Source organism: Trachurus trachurus, assembly GCF_905171665.1.
Source record: "Trachurus trachurus genome assembly, chromosome: 22".
In the NCBI taxonomy this organism is placed as follows: Eukaryota; Metazoa; Chordata; class Actinopteri; order Carangiformes; family Carangidae; genus Trachurus; species Trachurus trachurus.
The window spans coordinates 22,398,810-22,421,128 of record NC_139907.1 but is presented as its reverse complement, the minus strand read 5'-3'; the positions used below and the strand labels follow the sequence as shown (position 1 = coordinate 22,421,128).

Below are 22,319 nucleotides of genomic sequence, written 5' to 3'. Positions count from 1 at the left end.
TCCATGGGTATGAGTGTGTGTTTTTCTTCTGTGATATACTGGTGACGTGTCCAGGGCCCAATGTAACGCAACAATGGATGGATGAGGACCTGAATGCACCTCCTACAAGAACTTAAATGTTGCTCTGTATGTGACAGATGTGCACAGATAACAGTCTGATACAATCACAGTATCAACTTAAATCTGAACATGGCGTTCACAGCTGGCCACCAACACCCAATCAGATATTCAAGTTTAAGTAAGATCAAATATAACAAAGCACAAGAACTTCAAAATATGATTGAACCTTAATGTGCACATTCTTTGAACAGTGTGTATTGTTGTTTTTTTAAATTAGTTATACCATATCTCCTGAACAATCAAGCACATCTTATGGTCTTTGATTTTTTTTTTTCTTTCTGCTGTCTGGTCATTTCTCTTTGCTCTTCTTTTGCTCTCATGTCTTACACATTAGCAGCACGCTCACAAATACATTCACAAGCTCTGAGAAATTCCACAGACTCACTTAGACGTAGACGTACACAGCAGTTTTAACAGGAATTACCATAACATTACCATAAAGCCATTGCCTCTGAAAGGTCAAGACTTATTTGTTTAAGATGGTTCTGGGCACATTTTTCTACATTTCCACTGTGTTGGTATGGACGATGTGGACTCAGGGGGCCTTAATACATAATGAAATAATTAAAACCTACTCAGTCCATAGAGAGACAACAATTAAAACTTAATAAGAATCAATTATAACAACTAAACCTTACTCATAACACGCAGAAACATTTTCCGAGAATGAGAGCTCATAAAGAATTAAAACCGAGACGTTTTCTCTGAACAGAAGAGGATTGTGTGTCTCAGTTTCCAGTGTGGTGCGTCCATCCGGAGACGGCTGTTTTATTACAGTAAAACAAAAGAACAGACACGCGCACACACGCTGATGGAGACAGGTTTTTCTTGCCTCTTGGAGGTCACAGGTTGCCGACATTGCGTGGCGAACGCAATCACGCTGTTGGCGCACAAACACACACACACACTCCTGCGCACACGGAGGGCGAGAGAGAGCGAGGGAAGATTTGTTTAATCGTTTGGCCAACTCTGACAGATGGCCGCACACTTCCAAAAGAGCACTGCGACTGGGAAAATGGGCCATCAGTGACCCTCGTGGTGTGTGTGTGTGTGTGTGTGGTGTGTGTGTGTGTTTCCGTGTGTGCTTATGCATGTATGACAGTGTTACAAAAGCAAATGTTACACAAACATTGTTTCAGTCCCACTGTAACCCTCTGCCAAGCCCTGATAGTAATCAGGCTGGCAGGACAGTAAACAGTGGAAGTGGCCTGAACAACAGGCATCAGTCAGGGCTGAATGCCACCAGGAGAAAAGCCCTCCACATCTCAATGCCACCTTCCTTCCCTGCTTTCCTCGCCAGCCAAAGTCTCTCTCCCTGCCTCCCTCCCCCTTACTCTCTCTCTTTCTTCTTCTATTCTCTCTTTGACTCTCCTGCAACACCTTACAGACACTGAAGCCTTTTCCTCTCTTCCCACGCTGGTTTTTTCCCCTACGTCTCCTTTTTCCCTCTTTTCCATCCAATAACAATGAAGCAACCAAGTCTTTAAAGAAAAGTAAACTTGGCCGAGCGTGTGCAGGAATAAAATAAACACCCGCACCATACATGTCATGCACACTTCTGGGGCTAACACTTTGTAACATAAGCAATTAACACACTGTTGAGCTGGTCTTTACATGAGAGGAGAGCTCAATTACATACACATAGAGCAAAGGATCATGCGCACACATGTGCATCACAAGGGCACAAACAAATATAAAAGCACTTTGGCACACAAACATACACACCCTGGCAGGCGTCCAGGCTGAGTCTTGTAGCTTGTGTCTATAAAGCCCTGAGCACCATATCGACAACTGTAATAACTGCGGCTGGCAGGAGAGAGCAGATTACAGCAGCAATCATACAGTAGGGCCTGCACACACACACACACACACACACACATGCACATAGTCACAAATACACATCTTCTCTCTGTCAAAGACCCGTTTCTTTTCATCATTGATAGAGACACACAAATGTCTGGGTCCATCCAGTAGACAGTGAAGCCGTAATAATGTAGCAGTGGACAATTGAACAGTGGCAGTGTGTCCCAGATCCACAGCTAGAGGAATAAGACTGATACATATACTGACACAAATTCAGTCAGGGCAAGTCAGGGACACTCTTATCTGATCACAAACCACACTCTGGAAATAACAAGAAATATGGTGAATGTCTGAGTATATTTGAGATTGGATGCCAAACAATATTTTTCACATTTGCTAAAACACATTTCTTGAATCCTTCTATACTTCTGTTAGAGCTTGTAAACATAAAACTCAATAGTCAAACCACTTCTTGCAAAACGAGCGCACATCTCAGAGCAGTTTTATCTGTGCTCCAAATCAAACTCTATTTTCAGATCATATACAAAAGCCAACCAAAATAAAAACACCACTAATCATTCATTACACACTACGTACATGGAAAAAATGAGGAGGAGGGGTGCTCAGAGAATGTAGCTCCATAAATGTCAACCCTTTAAAATAGAAAAATTGTACTTTATATTTGGAAAAATATTCACAAACCAATTACTTAGTCTTTTAGCAATTGAGGAAAAAACGAAACGAAACAAAGGAACACCGACTTCACTTTGAAAACTTCAATCTTATTAATTGTGCTAGAAATCATATAACAGCTGCTACTGTATGAACTGACCATGTGATGACTGAAACTGGGAAATTGTTTGTCAGAGAAACAGAGAGGAGGTGGGCAACTGGTCAGTAAACCAGTCAGCGTATGAATAAACCAGTCAGTCAGCCGGTCAGTGAGGGTCTGTAATGGCAGCACAAGGCCACTGGTGGAAAATGAAAGTGGGCTATATTGGAGTGGAGAGGGCAGGCTAAGATTGGGGTCAAAGCTATATGGTCCACAGGGCAAGGAGAGGAAATATGTGGAGGAGAGAGGAGAGGAGAGGAGAGGAGAGGAGAGGAGAGGAGAGGAGAGGAGAGGAGACCACGTAAGAAAAATAGCACATTATCAAGAAATTCTGTGCTTTTATACATTAAAGTCAGTTTACTAATGTAGTCTTGGAAGCAGTACTGTACTTATTTTTATTTTAGTTACCGTATTTAAGCTTAGAGACACCAAAAAATGTTGTACCGTGTCAGAAAGCTGGTGTTACAAACTGGGGGAATAGGTTTTTGAAAGATGTGGGTGTTTATCAGACAGAGAGGATTTCTTTTGTTGCATGGGGAATGTGGTGTCTAGCATCCTTTACCCATATTAGGACCAGCATAACATGCCCTCTGCTCCTTGTAGATCCCTTTAAAGTCAAATCAGCAGGCTGGCTACTTCTGCAAGTTTGTGTATTGATTTAGTTTTCAGCTCCTGACCTCCTGTGCCAGGTTTGAATCAGGACAGCACTTTACTTTAGATGTGTCGAAGTTACGGAGGAAGGTAAAAAGTGTAGAATCTGCCAGTGCAGACTGATGGATAAATAAAACGGTGCAGATTATTCCATCGTTTTGCTGGTATTCACTTGATTGTTGTGATGTTGTAACTATAGTAACAGTAACTGTAGCAGACAAACGCTGCTCTAGGCACAGCATAAAACTCATCAGCATAGAGTCACATTAGAGCTGGATCATCAGCACACTGGGATGGGACCAGGCTGCGCTTATCCTGGTCATAATAAGTCCATACTGTTCACAGACGCCACACCTGTGAAATACTATTCCATACTTTTCTCCCCTTCATTCCCCACAGCCCCTTCAATCACGCCATCCTCCTTTTCCATTTCACCTCCTCCTCGTTTCCGCACCGCTCCCTCACCCACTTTGCTCTCACCCTTTTCTCCTCCCCTCTTTCTTTCTTTCTCTCTCTCTCCATCGGCCCCCGACCAAGGAGAAGCGATTTACAGCAGCAATCCGTCGCTAATTCTCGCTCAGCGTTCATGAAAAATGTATAGCAGGCAGACTTTGGGGAGATGCAGATTGGCGCTCGGCCCTCAGCGAGAGCCTGGCTCTGCATTAATGGAACATTATTTTCACCCTCTCCATCCCTCCATCCCTCCTCCATATACATCTCTTCTCTCCCTCTCTTTTTCATCTTTTTTAATCTTACTGTCTTATTATAAGGCTCTATCTATCTATCTATCTATCTATCTATCTATCTATCTATCTATCTATCTATCTATCTATCTATCTATCTATCTATCTATCTATCTATCTATCCTCCTTTCTCTCAGAGTTTGATGAAACAAAAGCCATAAATATTCAAGGACTCAGTGGAATATTAGCAGCTCAAACAACCCAAACACAGCTATCTGCAATCTGAGCAAACTCTGCATGTATGTGTGAGTGTGTGCGTATGTGTGTGTTTTTGCATGAGCATTTGCCTATGAGCACAGTGTGCAGCCAGCTAAACCTTCTCAAAGATAATAAGAGGAAAAACTTTATCTTAATCTTTAAAAGGCACAACGTGAAGTTTGAATCCAGCTGTGAAATGGGTCGTGTGTGTGTGTGTGTCTTAGCATGGATTCATGGATTCACAGATATGTTTGTGTGTGCGTGTGTGTGTATGTGTGTTTAAAGGTATCTTATGAGAGTAGATTAATAACAGCACTGTAATGCCATCAGGACTAGTCACAGTGAGGATCATGCATAATAAACCTCCCAAGGAGTTTACATCCACACACATACACATACACACACTTCCCGTCACTATAGCAACGCTGGCGGTGTTGCTGCCCCTAACTTCAAAGTCAGATGTAATTTCAGCCTCCCAGCAGCCAGAGGGAGCCATGGAGATGACAGAATATTCCTCCACGGATGGCTCTTTCCCCCCCTCCATCCCTCCTTCAGTTCCCTCAATTTTCTTCTCCTCCATTCCTCAGCTGGCTCCTTCCTTCCTTCCTCCCCTGCCCTGCCAGCCTGCTGGGAGCCCAGGCATCCAGGACCAGACATAAAAATAAACCCAGAAAGGTTAGAAGTGGCTGACTGAAGCTAGGGCAAGAGGGAGTACGTGAGGAGGAGGAGTGGAGGCAGAGGAGGAGGAGTGGAGGCAGAGGGGGAGGAGGGGAGGAGGGAATGAAAGTGGAAGGGAGATAAGGAGGAGAAGGAAAGAGGAAGGTGATGTAGTCCTTTACTCATTCTCTCCTTTTCTGTCAGTTTTTCTCTGCTGGCGTCAAGAGTGAAAAATGAGCAGAAGAAAAGGTGCATCATGAAAAGAAAAACTGAAAATAAAAACCCTATCAGCTGCAGCAAATGTCACTCAGCTTTAAATATTTGTTACTTCAGTTTTATCCAGCGCCAGAGAAATTCTTCCAGATTCATATAGTGGAAAATAATTTGACTAGAAGGTTCCCTATTCCAAACTATTAATGAATATAATGGATGTTTCCAATCTTCAGTTCAGATTGGTTCAATAACATTTGAAAGATTTTAACTGTTAATTTAAATATTAATGTGGTAACAGAAAATCACCATTTATAATGGAGGGCTTAGTGCCAGAAGGGCATATCTGGCATTAATGGTTGGTGAAAATGAAATCGATATATCAAGCATGCAACTTGATCTATTTGGTGTTCTGAAATCAATAGGAGTGTTTTGTCAAAAGCAAATCAAACGCTAATTGAAGAGAGTGACCTGAGGTGACGTTGAGCCGTGATCCCCGTCACATTTTAAGAACAGCACGGGACGCAACACCTCGAAAGGACAAGCAAAGCTGGTAAAACACGCAGTGTGTCATGTCCATTTAGTGTGTATGGCTGATACCCTGATAAAGCAGCCGTTATGTTCGCACACTGTCACGCTGCGGACTGTCCCATGGTGGATCAGGGAAGACAGTTACAAAGGTGTTGATGTGTGTTTTGTGTCCGGTAAAAAAAAAAAACAACAACTCAACAACACAGGTCTACATACTTACACACTGCTGCTATGTCCACTGTGGACTGATTACTGTCTCACATATCAACAGACACACTCACATAGATGCATGCACACAGAAACGTACATCAACACGCGCTTATACGTTCACGCAGTCATCCACTTTCTATTTACATCATCCAGTTTGATAAAATGTTTATGCAGAATCTGCATGTCACTGAAATTCAAATCGGTGTTGTGTGTGTGCTGCTGTTTTAATGGAAGCCAGCAGCCATGAGCTGCTTCTCCTTCTCTGTCCTCTTCTGTCCTGAATCGAAACTAGTCTCCCTAATCTGCTAGAAGAAATAAGCTTTGACAGAAGACACCAGCCAGAGATGGGCAAAGGATAAAAAAAAGATGCATAGTGGAAACATCTCTCCTTCTACGGTCAGTCCTCACTCCCTTTCCTCCTCTTCCTCCTCCTCCCCCCTTATCTCCCCCTCTGTCTCTCCTCCTCTGTAGGAGAGGCTGGTGGACCGGCGCCAGTGGAACCGGACTGGTGTTTTCTTAACCAAGTTCATCCCTCTCCATTTCCCCCTCACTCTCAAATGACAAAGCCTGTCACACGCTAGGGTGTACGCATGTGTAAGCATAGGGGTAGGTAAGTGTGTAAGAGTAGTGCTTGGCCAGAGTACGCACACACACACACAGAGACACACACAAAAACCTGCACACGGTTTTTCCCTCTTTGCTTCACTCTGGTGTACGAGGCCTCTGTCAGTCAGTCTGTCAGGGGTGGCTGGGTATAAACATGCCCCCCCCCACACCTTCTCTCTCTGTACCACTGCTGCTCAGCCTTGTGTTACCAGTTTGCTTTAACAACCTACACTGGCCAGCATAGTTCCCAGTAGGTAGAACAGTGTGTAGCCATCACATTTTTGCCATAAGATACAACTAAAAGCCTTCAGGCAAAAAAAGACTTTATTGATCCCCATAGGGAAATTCTCTTTTGGTGTGTCTCTCCTCCACAGGGGCTGAGAAAGCAGTGTCAGCTGGTGGATGTTCAGTGTCCTGCTTAAGGACACTTCAGCAGTGCAGACGCTTGACAAAAATGGAGGTTCCTATTAATTTTATATCACTTCTGTTGTCATCATTTTAAACCTGTACCGTAGCGCCGAATGCATGCTACTGTAAAAGACAAATGTGTGTTAACCCTGATTTCCTGTGGCTATATTGAATTCAAGGGTTTTCTAAAATCTAAGCCGTCACATGACAGAATGTGTTATATTTAGATTTGGGGAATTAAAACAGGTGCTGGTTAAAGGGGATGTTGATGTATAAAGATCAAAGACCTGAAGAAATGTGCCAGGCAGCTTCCAATTCCACTTCCTGTGCATCTATGTTTTCAAGCCGTAGGGGAACAAGTGGTACGGCCCCAGCGAAAACACATGTTCCTGGCTCTTGAGGATCAAAAAAAACCCACGCATGTACATGAAACTGTGTGTGCATGCTAAATGATTCATGAGAGGCAAACGAAAACAGGCCGGCATTAAAGCGGAAAAATAGCCTGTCTGCATTTTAGATGAAGCCGCGGTCCTCTGACTCGCTGTGTCATGATATGCGAGTCTGCGCTGAAACAGGGCAGACGTGAAAACACCGATTAGAGCAGCTCAACCAAAACAACTCAGACTGTATGGTAAGTTGCAGAGTTACATGGAGCATGTGGATATGAATCAGTCACTCATTGGACTGAATACGTCTATAGGTTTAACCTGACCCTGGATCTCACAGTGAGAGACTGGCTTCAGATCAGCGGTCCCCTTCTCAGAGGCTGTGTTCATAGCAGTGGCAGGGAGCCGCTGTGGCCTTCAGTGCTGCTGTCTGTTCTAAGAATAGGCGGCAGGGTCCGGAGAACATCTCGTCTCTGAGTCTCCCTGCTCCCTGCCTCCCTCTCTCCTTTTTCCTCTCCCGTCATTTTCCTCCCTCCCTCTCTCTCTCCCCCTTCACTCTGTTCCTCTCCTCTTCCTCTGCCGTGCATTTCTTTGCTTTCTTGACTCCCTCTGCCTCCTTTTCTCCTCTCCTCCCCCCTGTGTGCACTAATGTGGAGGCTGAATCTAACCCTGCTGGATGACATTACTCTGTGCTGCCTGCTGGCCTGTCTGCCTGCCTGGGGACTCTAAAATAAAACACAGCAGTGGGGAGAGCCAGAGCCAGAGCACATACTGTATAGGCAGCCTGACTGACATGCTCTGATAGAGCACACACACTCGGTGTGTGAAAACGGCTTGCAGAGGACAGAATGTGTATCAAAGTGTGTGATGAGTGTGTGTTTGTGAGCAAAAAAGGGGTCTGTTAGACTGTGAGTGTGTGGTTGTAGTGAGGAGAGAGGGGAGGGGGGCAGGCCTCTCCAGCTGTGCCCTGTCAATCTTTCATGACCTAACACTCAGGAAAAGAGAGAAGGGCAAGGTGGACAAGAGTTAGAGGGAACAGACAGCGAGGGAGAGATAGTGTTTCTGAATTTTCCCTTTTGTCTGATGGAAAATAAGTCAAGGAGGGGCAAATGAGCACTGAAAGACATACAAGAGTATTTTCGTCTGTGTGTGTGTGTGGGTCTGTGTGCTAGTGTGAATAACATGTCGCTGCCGGAACCCCATAGCCTGAATTCAACATCCCTCACCCTGAACAAGTGACAAAAAGATAACCACGTTTCACTTCACCGCTTCACGCCCTCTCTCTCTCTCCCTCTCTCTCTCTCACTGTCTTACTCATTCTCTTTCTCATCCTGCTCTTCACCCTCCTGCCCAACCCCCCCCTCCCCCACCCCTCCTCACCTCACCCTCCCACCCCCAGCTCTCTCTCTGTCTTTCCACATGGCTAGCCATCCTCTCCCATGTCCCAGAGGATGGGAGGCTGTGCGGCAGCTTGGCAGGCTGTCAGGGGAGCGCCGGAGAGCAGGGAACATGTAGTGACTGGAACGGTGGGGGGGGTTCTGTGGAAAGGGGAAAGGGGGGGTGAAATCCCTGGCTCCTCACCTCCCTGTGCCACTGGAAGAACTGGCTTGGCTAAGTGATGTTAGGCAAAAGATGCTAGGGGCTAAGGGCGCCGCAGAGAGGGGGAAAAACACAGAGCTCTCACTCCTCTTCTATTTCTATACAGCAGGAAATAACAAGGCAGCAGTCAGCATGTCATCCTGTGTCAATCACGCTGTCCAGCTCTGTAGCACCCACTCTGTAAGTAACATTAAACGTCACCTATTATTCAATCATAGTTGCAAGACCTGGGGGTGAGGATCAGGAGGAAAATAGCAAACGCCAGTGGTGAGACGCTTCCATGCTTCTGTGCAATTTAAGCAGTGCAGACCTGGAGCAAATGGACAGTAATACTTTTATATTTACTCATTCCACACTTTTATCTGAAAGAACACACAAATGAGAATAACACAGCTTCAGTGCACTTCCTTGCTACAAGTCCTTAGTACTGCATCTATTAATCAAGAGTAAGGAGACTTGGTAAAGATTGAACAAAAAGTACATATTGGTGTGTTAGGGGTGTTTTATTTAATTTTTCACACAATGTTCATGACACCTTCCACTTATATTCACAGTTTGCTATTTATTTCCAATCACTGTGTAGTGTGCAACTACAAGAAGGAGAAAATATGAGGGCAGTGCTGCCAACTCTGTCATGAGGTTTCACTATCGAGTACTTCATCCTCCCTGTAGACAATCTTTGCTCTGGCTGAGTGGAGGAACAGGCTCAACTAGATCATACTGCAGCAGGAATACTGCTAATGCTAACCGTCTATATTTAAAATGTCAGTTTCAGTTTAAAGTGCAGAAGCTGTTAATAAACAGATACTGACGGCCGCAGATATATACAGATACTATATAATGCTATACAATACCAGGCATTATATATTTCCAATATATTAAAAAAAGAAAACAAGGGGCGCTGTGACTTGCATTTGTGATAAGTTACTAAAGCACTTTTTCCCTTTGGTCTCCCTTCAAAAATCCCGCCACATCACACAGCAGACTCGTCCCAAAACAACAACATGACACTTTGCCGACCCGCACTCCCTCCCTCCTGACAGAGAGAAAGGGAAAAAAAAGATGACAGCAGCTTTAGATCTGACATCAAACGCCGGCGAGAGAGTGAGAAAGAGAGAGGGGGAGAGAAAAAAATGGTTACATCTCTGCCGTGACAGCTTGCTGGAAGAGCCTGGCAAGCGCCGAGCAATTTCTCTCTCCTTCCCTCTCCCTCTCTCCCCCGTCCATCTATCCATCCAAGCCTCTCTCCATCTCTGTCTCTCTCTCATCAAAACTTGCCGCCGATTAGGATCTCTGCGAGCCATGCGCTTTGGATGGGATGTGAAAACACACGGAGCACCCAAGGGGTAAAACGCCAGGATTAAAGTGGTGAGGGAATATGGGGTGATAGTGGTTGTGGTTCAAATAGATCGGCCCCCGCGACTGCAGTGGCTCCTCTCCTCGCCTTGCTCTCTCGCTCCGGATTCACACACTGATACATCAAGGCCATTTCTCATTATAGCACGAGGGGGAAAAAAGCTTTCATGATGCTGCTTTAGATGGAAAGACAGAGAGGGAAAAGGAGCAGGGGGGTAAAGAGTGTGGGAGAATGAAAATGAAAGAAAAAAGGAGGAATGCCAAGATAAAGCAGATGACATACTATTAGTAGTATGTACGCAAAAAAAAGATAGAAAATGTGTGTGTGTGTGTGTGTGTGTGTGTGTGTGTGTGTGTGTGTGTGTGTGTGTGTGTGTGTGTGTGTGTGTATGAGAAAGTGGAGTAATGGGAGTCACTTGGAAAACTGACATTTAAATCAGCCACTGATTTGAAACAAAGCAAAGTGAAGCATCAGTGTGTGTTGAAACAACGAGGACGACCAGTGCTCACACACATTTAAAGTCCCAGTGCTTGGGAAACATTATGGCTTCATTTGAGTTCATAAATGAAGTCAGCTTTTCTTGCAGTTTACCCCCCCCCCCCCCCCCCCCCCCCCCCCAAACTCCTGAGGCTGTTCCAAAGTATCTGGTAAATTAAACGGCACACACCTCAAGCGGTGCCAATATTTGCGACTTTTGCAAAATGTCTATTTATTCTATTCTTGGAGCTGGAAGGGGAGAAATGATAGAGAGCAAAAAGCGATTCGTTTAGCCAAAAAAATTGGAGCGGCCCACTTCTCTCTCCCCTCATAGATCAGCCTGGCCTCACAATTTCTTCTCAATTACTCCTCCAGTCAACCTGCTTAACGATTTTTAGCTCACTCAAATGCCAAGAGGCAGCGCATGTGGGCTTGCGTGGAATGTCTGTGTCCGTGCATATGCTTTGCTGTGCAAGTGGGAGTATGTGTGAGAGAGTGCATGATGCTGAGACCATGGGCTCATGCGTGTGGCCTCTTTTGCCTCCTGCATGGGCGGTAGTCAAAACACAGACATGAGCTCTGAAATGAGCAGTCAGATCCGTGTCGTCCCGAGGGACGTGAGACAAGGAGGCGGGTCACGCGATGAGCGGAGACATTTGATTGGACAGAGAGGCTTACAAAGGAACATTGAATGGCGAGCCTTGAATTCGGGAAATGGAATCGAATGTTTGTACGTGGTTTGAAAATGTGTTCCGGCGCCTGCTGCTTTAATTTTGTGCTTTAAGGCTCATGCGTAATCTTGCATTCAACCTTATGTGTCACATTGAGCTCATTGGTAGTCTGAACTGTCTTTCACTCACCGGCAGACTGGAGGGGCGGTCCTGGGAGACACCATCTTCGTTGTTGGCCTTCCCAGAATTCACTGGAGCAGGACCCCTGGTGCTGTAGCTCTCCTGCTGGGCCTCCTACAAAGAAAGACAGAGAGAGAGAAAAACACTCTGAGTCTATGATCAATAAATAAAGACAGAAGAGAGACTATACTTTGCAGACTATTCCAATATGTAGGTAATAAAATAACATAAAAGCAGTATAAACATATAACATGACCACTAACTGTGGACTTAAAGGGAAGGTTTATCAGTTCCCTGGGTTCTATTGAGGCCTCGGCCTGCTGGGTCATGGTAAGACAAGTTATCTGGGAGTAGCCGTGCTTCGTGTCATGTGATCTTCTATTAGCAGCTGCAGTCGTCTGTCTGCATAAAGGCTTGATTTTTGTTCGAATGAAGATGACTTTGTAGGTCAGAAATTTGCATCAAAAACCCCACAGACACACACATTTACATACATAAACACACACATTGATACAGTATTTGCAGACTGAAAATCATGCGAACACACGCACACCCATCAACACGCCATAACTGCCAATTCATTTCAACCAAATCCCGGCCTAACCACCCACTAATCCTCAAAACATACACACACACATACACATACATACAAACACACACCGATACACACACTCACTTCTATTGTTCAATCTAAGTCATTTTCTTTCCCTCTGTAATCACAAGCCTATCTAGTGTAAACCAATTTTCTCCCCATTGTCGGAGGTGTTGCCCTCTCCCTCCCTCCGTATCTCTCCCTCCTTCCCCCTCTCCCTCTTCTTTTCATTCACCACGGAGGTCGTTCCTCCATCATGTTAAGCGTCGGCAGCACAATGGCAACTTGTTAAAGAGCTCTGAGTGGAAGGATTAGTGATAACTGATCGGCGAGACGCGGCGAGAGATCACACGCAAGTGCTTGCACACACAACCAGACACAACATACACACAGCCGCTGCCGCTGCACATTTACGTGCCGTGCACACGCAGACAGGGTGTCCTCAGGTTCTTACTTTCAAAATCCATTTTTTCCCCACAGTTTGATTTCTTATCAGTTGTGTGATTATACTGTAGTAGGTGGGCAATATTCCTGTCAGCTGGGTGATATAATTTTATAGCTGGAGATTATCCTTCTCAGCCAGAGCTGTATCGTGTGAAATGGATCTATTATTAGAGCATTAAATGTGTCATAATTTGTGCATTGAGGCTGAATGATACCAATTCCCTACTTTTGTAGGTTCTTTAGGAAATCTAATCTTAAGTTAATTTCTCACATACATACAGTGTCTGCAAAGTTAGTTTGTATGCAGTTTGAAAAGCTGCGCACACACAGATAAAAAGTTAATGTATTCACTCATCCATTATTAAGAAAATCTAATGTAATGACCTTAAATGCCCCAAAGAAGTCCCTTCAAATCCACATTTCAATTATTAGCCAATTAAATCACTGAAGCTCTAATTTTAAAAATTCTGAATTAAAAAAAAAACCCTACTGCTTCCTGAAATGTCAGTGTCCAGTTTATTCTCTGTAGGCATTTCCTGGACATTTAGTCAAAGTAACATTTTTGGTGGTCAGTGTCCTTGTGCTCCACCCACTCTTAAATCTTGTGTGGAAGTAACATCCCTGAACATGTTCCAGTGGTTTCATATGTTTCATATTATTACATTTTGTCAATAAGCCTTCTGCTCAGTTAATTTAGCAAAAGAAATATCATGATCTTAATTAAGAAAATCTTGCTTGAAACATGGAGCAAAACATGGTGCAGAAAAAAAAAATGCTGAAGTGTTAGCAATGTAGTATGAAGCAACGACCACATGTAGACTGCTCGGTTTTCCAGGAATTTAAAGTAACAGAAAAAATGTTACATTTATCCCTGTGATTTGATCTTTGTTGTCACACAGATACATCTTCTAATGGAAAATATGTGAATTAAATGATATTTGTCTCTGTAATTTAATGTAATGTAGCAAAAACAGGGAGATGACTGAGTACCTACAGTAATAACAATCAATTTAAATCTGTGCACGTAGGAAGTTAGACAGCACTAATTCCTTGGAGGAACCTTAGAGTAACACTTGCAGGTATATTCAATAATATCTGTGATTGTTTTAATATACGAGTGTCTGTGTGTGAGACTGAACTCTTGTTGTGATGTACATGTTTTCTCTCTCAGGTCTCTGTTGTGAAAGAGATCTTGATCTCATTTTGACATCCTGAATAAATGAAGCTCAACAAACTCATTTAGGATTTTTTCATTTGAAATAATAATAAAAAGGAAAAGAGTTTTTTTTATTTTTCTCAAATAACTGGAACATGAGGCGATTATCTTGTCACAATAGCTTCCTTATTCTAGTCATATATAACCTAAAACCAAAAAAGCAGCATCAACCCCCCTATAACCACATCTACAAGCCAGAGGGGATCATGCCCCGTTCACCCAGATGGGGTTCGATCACTGGATCCCGAATCACCCCGTAAGTGGGTGGGTGCTCGGGGACAAGACAGGAGCAAAGAATGGAGGTGTTATTTTAAAAACAAAGCCATGCTAGTTTCCTCGTCAGGGCCCCGGGGCGAGCGCTGTATTTGTGTGCACAGCCCCCCCTGTGTTTATCACTGGGAGCCTGGATGCACGCCAAACGTCAGGCTTTTATTACATGGTCGGACGTGTTTCGTTTGAAGCAGGAACCCGACTTCGACACAGATACACCTCCGCAGGTAAATAGAGGAAGGAGGAGGGGGTATGAGGAAGAGAGGAAATGGAAAAGAGAAAAGATGTGCAGTGGACAGGTGTTTCTCACATACACGCACGCACGCACACAAGTGACAGTTCAGTTTGGAGGAAAAAAAAGCACACAGACAGACAGTTGCTCGCAGAGTGAATTGAGAACAGAAGAGTGGCTGCTGACCCAAGTCCAATATTTATTCAGGCATATGAGAGTGCAGTGTGTGTGTGTGTGTGTATGTGTGTGAGTGTGAATGTATGTGTGTACTCGAGGGGATTTCCGTTTTAAGTGGGTCAAAGTGAGGTTAGCCTCATACTACTGTTTACACTCACGTTCTTACATCATCACTGTCAACTGTAATATGGACAGGGAAGGTGAGAGAGGGGAGGGAGGGAGGCAGAGGCTGGCAGGAGGGGAGGGGAGGGGAGGGGAGGAAAGGCTTGCAGGCCAAGAAAGAAGTGCAGCTATGAGGTTAGATACAGAAGAGATAGAAAGGGAGAGAAATGAGGGAGGTAGAGAAGCAGAGGGAGAGAGGGAGAGAACCGGCGGTGAAAAAAAGGGGAGAAAAAGCAAAGCACACAAGAACATCAGAGGCAAATGAAGGAGTGCTGCGAGTGCATCCTTTCATTTGAGTTTTTTCCAGTCCATTGTCTCAAAATCCCATTTCCCAGCTAATTTAGAAGCTTCTAAAATACACTCCACTCCATACCTTAAGCCTTAGGCCACAGCTAATCCTGTCTTCACACGCACACACTCCCGTACGCGCACACAGAGACATGCTCATTCATCCTCCATGCTTTTCAAAAGACTTCATCTTGGCATAGTAGAAACGAATGAAGGATATTGAAGGCAAGTGTTTGAAGTACATCAGGGAATGCAGGAATCAAACTGTGAGTTAAATGCTATTAGACAGCTGTGTGGAGAGGCAGTGTAATATTAGATTTGATTGAATAGATGACTGCTGAATGTGGTGTAATATATAGAGCCGGAGAGGTTTTATGCAGACGTAAATCAATATTGTAGCACCACGTTAATCCCAGCCACTCCGGAACAGGAGTCGGCGGGGAAGTGTGAAATGTTGGGAGAGGCAGAGACGTGTGGATGTTACACGCGAAGGCGACTGTTTGGAACATGAGGCTCGCGCGCACCTGCTTCCAAAAGTACTCAATCCGGCTTGAAATTGAATCTTTTGTATTGTGTCGGTGTGAAGTTGGACTCCCAGAGGAGAAATTTTCTTTCCTTCAAAGCGGAGGTCAAAGGTCAGCCTGTGATGCAGAGCAGCGCCTCCTAGAGTCAGTGTGGCAGGTTAAGGATGTCTAAGCCACGGTGCTACTTCAACTAGTATTTCCAGCCACAGCCACACAAACAAAACTGACGCTTTTTCTCGTTTTTTTTTTGACTCACTCTTAGTTTAAGAAGATCGTCCTGGGCCTTGATCGTCCTGGGCCTTTCTTGGTCTAACGCACTCCACGCGTATTCAAGCAGGGACCGAGGTGAAACGCCGCCTCGCTCTGCTTGTACAAGTTTGACTGCCTGTCTCAGAAAACCAGCATCCAAACTGGCATGAGAGAAAAAAGCCAGCACATTTGATGCTGCCACTTGACACAACAGAAAACAGCCAGAGCAAAATTCACAGCCATTACGCTAAGCTGGTTTTGGCTGACATCTGTCTCCATCTCCTTTTTTTTCTGTGTGTTTTTTAAACACTGAGGAGAAAAGATGTGGATTACCTCAAACTGTACTTCAGCATTATTTATTTCAATTTTAACATGCTTGCTTTTTAATCCTGTTTTCCGCTGCTATTGTTTGCTCTGGGCTATCTTGCTTTTATAAAATTTCATATGCAGATGTCAGTATTTTTTCCCACACAGCTACAATACAGTAGGTGTCCTGCTTGATTCTTATTGGCTGTCAATTTATGAAGTCAGATGAAGCAACTTCAACTCACATTGTTTCTTTTCTATCTTCTTTTCCTCTTCATTATATAAACATTTATTATTGCTTTTTTTTCTCTCCAGCTTTCTCTCTCTCTCTCTCCTCAGTCTTAACTGCTCCCTCACTCTCCATCACTGCTCCTTCCTAACTCTCATTTTCTTCCTCTCTGTCCCCATTAATCTCTGGCTTTCTCTACACCTCTCGCATCCATCCCTCCCACTCCCCATCTCGTTCACTTTATCCATCACTCTCTCCATCCACCTCTCCCACCTCCCTTCTCTCCATCTCCATCCCTCTCTCCATCCTGCTCCTCTTCATCAATACCACCTCCACCCCCTTTATCCCCCCGTCCCTCCCTGTCTCCAGCCGCTCTGCTCATGACTACCAAATGAATTAGTCATCCCCCTTTTTTTCCCCTGCACCTTGGCAGATGCACATCTCCACAAAATCTGACGCTAATGCCATTAATATTCATTAAAAATTAAGCTTAATTGCGTGTCTTTAGGAGAGAGCCCCCACCCATTCACCCACCCCCACCCCCCCCACACACACACACACTCCCTAACTATAACAGACTTGCACACTCGCACACCAGTGCATTTGGCCAACACCTCCTGCCACATTACTCCAAGGACAGAGAGCCTCTGATGTCCACAGAGCACAATGCTGAGAAGCACAAACAGGCTCACATATACTGGGTCAGTCACTGGGGAGAGACACGGTGATGGAGGGGTCAGGCTGAGGTAGAAAAGCGAGGTATTCTGTTTACACGGCCGCCGTCTTCATTTCTTTATTTATGTGCAAACCTGTGTATACCCTGCTCGCTGCCAGTAATTACTGTTGAAGGCAGTATTTTTAACTTTCATTTGGCCGAGCTGTTAAAGAACGACCGGCCTTTAAAGAGGTAGGAAAAACACACACACACACACACACACACACACACACACACAAACAGACATGTTCAAAAAGCTTCTACGCATCAGAGAGAGGCACTGATGATGATGATGATGATGATGATGATGATGATGATGATGATGATGATGATGATGATGATGATGGTGGTGGTGGTGGTGGTGGCTGTGGTGGAGGGGCGGGCGGAGGGGGCAGGACATCCATATTCAACACCCGGCGCTCACACATGCACCGGTTCAGACTTGCTGATATGCACACATGCTCACACCAATCAGACTGACTGAAGCGTAATTGAAGCAACAATCAGCAGAGAGAGCGAGAGCTGCGCCCGTGTTCTGAGAAATGTGACAAATCAACATTTGGTTATGATATGCTCGTCTTCCGTGTTTTCTTGACACTTACATCTTTTGATCCATTGCGGAATATTTGGAAAACACTGCAGATACATTCTGATTACTTCAGATGTGCCATAAACATATTAAAAGGGAGACCTACTTTCCTTCAAACCGTGTGCTGGTTAGACTCCATGTAAATCAGGGTACAACCTATTATTATCATCACGGGAAAGGTGACCATTAGAATGGAAATAGCTGCTATATGTGCATATGTGAGAATGCCTGTGTGTGTATGCCTACATAACGGTTAGCTCGCTGTGTGTGTGTGTGTGTGTGTGTGTGTATGTATGTGTGTCCAGCCTATCTTAATAGGTCCATTTGTAGCAGGGCCTGTTCTAGTGCCGTGTCCTTCAGATTGGATTCTATCTCAGCAATCCCCCTGACCTTTAGCACAAAGAGACTACAAGAGAGGACCAGAGCTCTGACACAGGACACACACACACACACACACACACACACACACACACACACACACACAGCCACAAGCAAGCACTCGTTCTTGCCTGTATAAACAGAGGCGAATGCACACACGTAAACACACACACATGCAGACACGGGGAGAAATGCACATGCACACCCACACCAGTGCAGTGTTGTGTGCAGGCTGTCCCTCAGGGATGATGTCAGATGTAGCTAACGGTGTAAGCTGCAGATCCCGTTGCCAAGGCTTTCATTCTCATTCCTCTACACAGGCTAATCAAATAACAGCCCGTCTTTGTACCGTCTTCACTTCACACACTCTTTGCAAGTCCCCGTCACCACCCACCCCCCATCCGCCCATTCACTTCAATTGCTTTGGCTCGCATTTAAGAGGACATCCACCCAAACTGGTGTACACCCACATGACTTTTGCTGAAGCATGGAGGAACAATAGTGGTGTGTTGGCGAGCTTGACTTTGACTGTGACATTTTTTTTTTTTTTTTTTTTTTGGTGTTTTCTCTTTCTCTCTGTCTGTGAAGTCTGTATCCAGGAACAAATGTAGCGGCATTTCCTAACAAATGGCAGCTAAATGAGGCCCCTAGGGTGCTGTGCCGCTAACTACCGGCCCCCTTTTTTTCTGAGCCATTATGATTGTCCTAACCGTTCCAAAAACACCTCTCCCGTTCTCGTTCATTTGCATTTGAATTGCAGCTCGGCTGTACAAAAACAAACATAAATCAAAAAAGGGGGGGGAGAGAAGAAGAAGAAAAAAAAAACAATGGCAGATTCTGGTCGAGCAATTAGCGAATGTCAGTCAATGTGGAGGTAAAAAAAAAAAAAAAAACACTAAATTAAAAACATTGTCTCACACACACACATACACACACCATGATACACACAAAACCTAGCCGACATATACAGTATATACATATTTTTATCGTTTAGTTTTTGCACAAAAACTCATCAAGCTTAAGTGCTCGTCAGTAGCGGCCAATCGGAGCACGGCAGGCCCAGGGTTGCCGTGGCGATACGCAGGGACATTTAGAGGACTCCGATAAACTCTGCCATTTAAAAGGTTATGACAATTAACGCGGCTCTCTGCAAATTACCACTGCCAGACCTTTACCCACGGACGTCTCTCTCTCCCTCTTATCACCCCGCACCCAGCCTCTCTCTCTCTCTCCTCTCCCTCGCTCTCTCACCATATGCCCTCCATTTCCTCAGCCTGTCCTCTCTCCATCCCTCGCTCCCTCCTTCTTTCTGTCCACCCCCTTCCAGCCAGCAGCACTTTTATTATCCTGTTAATTAACAGAGTTCTTCACTTAATATTCAAATGGTGACCAATTAATGACATTGAACTTTGGGCGCCCCTCCCACCCACCTTCCCCTCTGCTCTCACCGCATCCCATTCACTCTCTCTCTTTCTTCATGCACCCTTTTTCCTGGCTCTCATTTCCTCTGTCTCGTCCCCTCAGCCTCCCCACCATCGCCAAGGTGAGCTCCCATTTCCGCGTGAGTGAAAATGTGTGTGTGTGTGTGTGGGTCGAGGCAGCAGAGCAAGTATATGGCGAGGGGGTAATAAAGCCAGGGGGGCAGGCGGCAGAAAGGCTCCACGGCCTTTTAATTAACCTGGTGTGATTAAAAGCAGGGGTGGCGGAGGGTGGGGGGCGAGGGCCTGCTGGTGCAGCCGGTCAGACGTGGAGGGGTGAGGGACAGGAAGCAGGAAATGACACACAGTACAGAGCCCAGGTGATGTATGTAAACTGAAAGCAGGTAGAATAGAGGAATAATGAAAAACATTCTTCAGTTTGGAAACTGCAGAAATAATCTCACCACAAAGTCAATTTAGACTTTGTGGTGAGATAATTAACATTAAAAATGAAATTCCCACGTTAACTTTTGAGCCAACAATGAAGAAAGGGTCTTTAGGTGGAAAAGTGATCGAACAACTGGGCAGAATCCATCAGCTGAAGCTGTGACACAAGCTAAACCACCAGGTCAACCACTAAGTGGAACTTGTGGTGAGACTGGTTTGTCAAAATAAATTTGAAAATATCTGACAAACTGTACGCAGACTTTAATCCATTGTGCACAATATCTACAAATCATAAAAACTAATACACATTGGAGATACACATTTAAACTGTGAATTTCCAAATAATGATTTTCAATTATCACCCGAAGGATTAAATGTGTCCTTAGAGGCTGTGACCATGTTACTGCTTCTTACAAAAACATTGACATTTGAAATATGTGACTGTCTGAAAAGAGAACAAGGCTAAAAACAGGGTTCTTTTTCAATATTGTTGAAAAATGAAACACTGATGACACATATTATATAGTTATGAATTTTACAGAACCCTTAACCAAATGGTGGTTTCCATTAAAACTTCAAATGTGTCTTATAAAAGTGCACAGGTTCTGTCTCATAAAAACAAAACATTATTCAAAATGCAACCTGCCAGCCTTAGAGTGGTCCTTTCATTTTGTTTTTTGTTTTCTTAGACCACATGGTGGATGTGTGTTGTGTTCATGAGCATCACTGAGCAGCATCTAAACTGATGAATCACCTTCCTTCCATTCAGGTCCCTGTAAAATGAGCTTGTCTCCTCCAATCAGTGGCGAGCTCCTCTATGCCCCAGCACTGCTCCCCTGAGCGTACTCCCAGACAGGAAGAGGAAATAGTTAAGGCCAATAGAGGAAACGACCAGTGGGATCAGTTTCACAGAGGAGAGTGGATTGGTGGTTTTTACTGTGGGGAGTAAATGTCACAGGGAATGACTTCCTCCTTCAAAGACTAGCAGTCAAATCCCGACAAGTCCTCCACTCACTCAAACAGCACTCAACAGCATATTCACCGTACAGTTTATATTATACTAAATGGCGAGGTAATATTCTGTTACATGTCATCTCTCTCTAAACATAAATTTAACACACGGATTAAATAGTAGCTGCTTCATGAAACAGTCGATCAAAGCCAATACCATGTTCTCACAACATTATGAGTTTAAGTCTGGCAGCTGGCCAATGTTGCATTTCACCTCTTCTCTCTCTCTCTCACCCCCTTCAGTCTACCCTGTCACACTCCAGTGTATACTACCCAATAAAGCAAACACGCCATAAAAAATTATCTCCAAATTCTTCAAATTACTGCTCTCTCATTTCCGTTTTTATGAGGTAGAAAGTATTAGACAGTAACAAAATATCACGCACTTCATCTGTTGTGCATCAGCTGTGATATGGCCACCAAGACGAGGAAAGGCCACTGATTTTCTCCTTTTAAGTGATTCGTCTCACGTTGTGATTGAAGCCAACAATCAGACCACAAACATTAATGTCGTGATATTTATAGGGTCTGTTAAGAACATAGAACATACTTCCAAATATGACCCCTTTAAATCTGTTTTTTATTCCTCACAGTGCAGATTTTGTTTTTATAGTTTTTAACTGCAGAGAGCCCTGATTGAACATCAGCTGGTGGAAAATGACATGCTCATATAAAAAAATAAGTAAGTGGATGAGGCCAAAAAGCCATCTCAATCAATTAAGTTAAAGTATATGTCATAGTGTTTCTGAGAGCTACAACTCATCAATTTATAAATATCTAGTGTTCTCAAACACCCACAGCACTCACTCAAACACACCAGCAAACCACCCACATTTATTTTTTTCAAACCTACTTCTTCCCTGATGCGATATTATATATTTTTTTTATATCATCAGCCTTTTCATCGCATCAGCCTTGATGTCTTAGAAATGTCTTTTTAGCCTGCTCTGCTCCTCGCAATCAGATGAGGTCACAGAAGTGCAATAGACTCAAAGAAAGGCGGCATTTTCGCTTCGATTTGTGACAAAACCAACTAATAGCGGTCGGTTGCAGAGCAAATTCTGTGTCAAAGGCAGCTGGAATGGTTCCATCAACTGGAGGATGTCCTCTAGCTAGGGTTAATGGGAGTGGAGTGGGGGGAAAGGGCCTACGGAGAGCGCCGGAAGAACAAAATAAAGAACTTTTCAGCTTGGATTTCTCAGAGTAATGCAGGGTCAAAAAACAGGGGTCAAAACCACAATAACGTCCTAATCTGGCGTGCGCCCGCAATTGTGTGTACGTGTATGCGTGTAATCCGTTCCGTGCGGCTCACATCATGTCTCATTTCAGCCCCGAATCACAGACAAAGGTCACCGTTTGACCTTTTCACAGCTCAGAATTGCTGCAGCACACTCGGCTGATTAGTGTACACACAGACGCACGCAGACACACAC

General features: G+C 44.4%; 1 protein-coding gene across 1 annotated transcript in view; it reads right to left on the bottom strand.

Annotated features, from left to right (window-relative positions):
• Nucleotides 1–22,319, bottom strand: part of LOC311006001 (AT-rich interactive domain-containing protein 1B-like) — a gene marked incomplete at its 5' end in the record, with an annotated part of 167,819 nt that overhangs the window by 99,020 nt on the left and 46,480 nt on the right. The window contains one exon of the mRNA XM_083998603.1: nt 11,649–11,753. Coding sequence (XP_083854729.1) covers nt 11,649–11,753 — 105 coding nt within the window. The remainder of the gene's footprint in view (nt 1–11,648; nt 11,754–22,319) is intronic.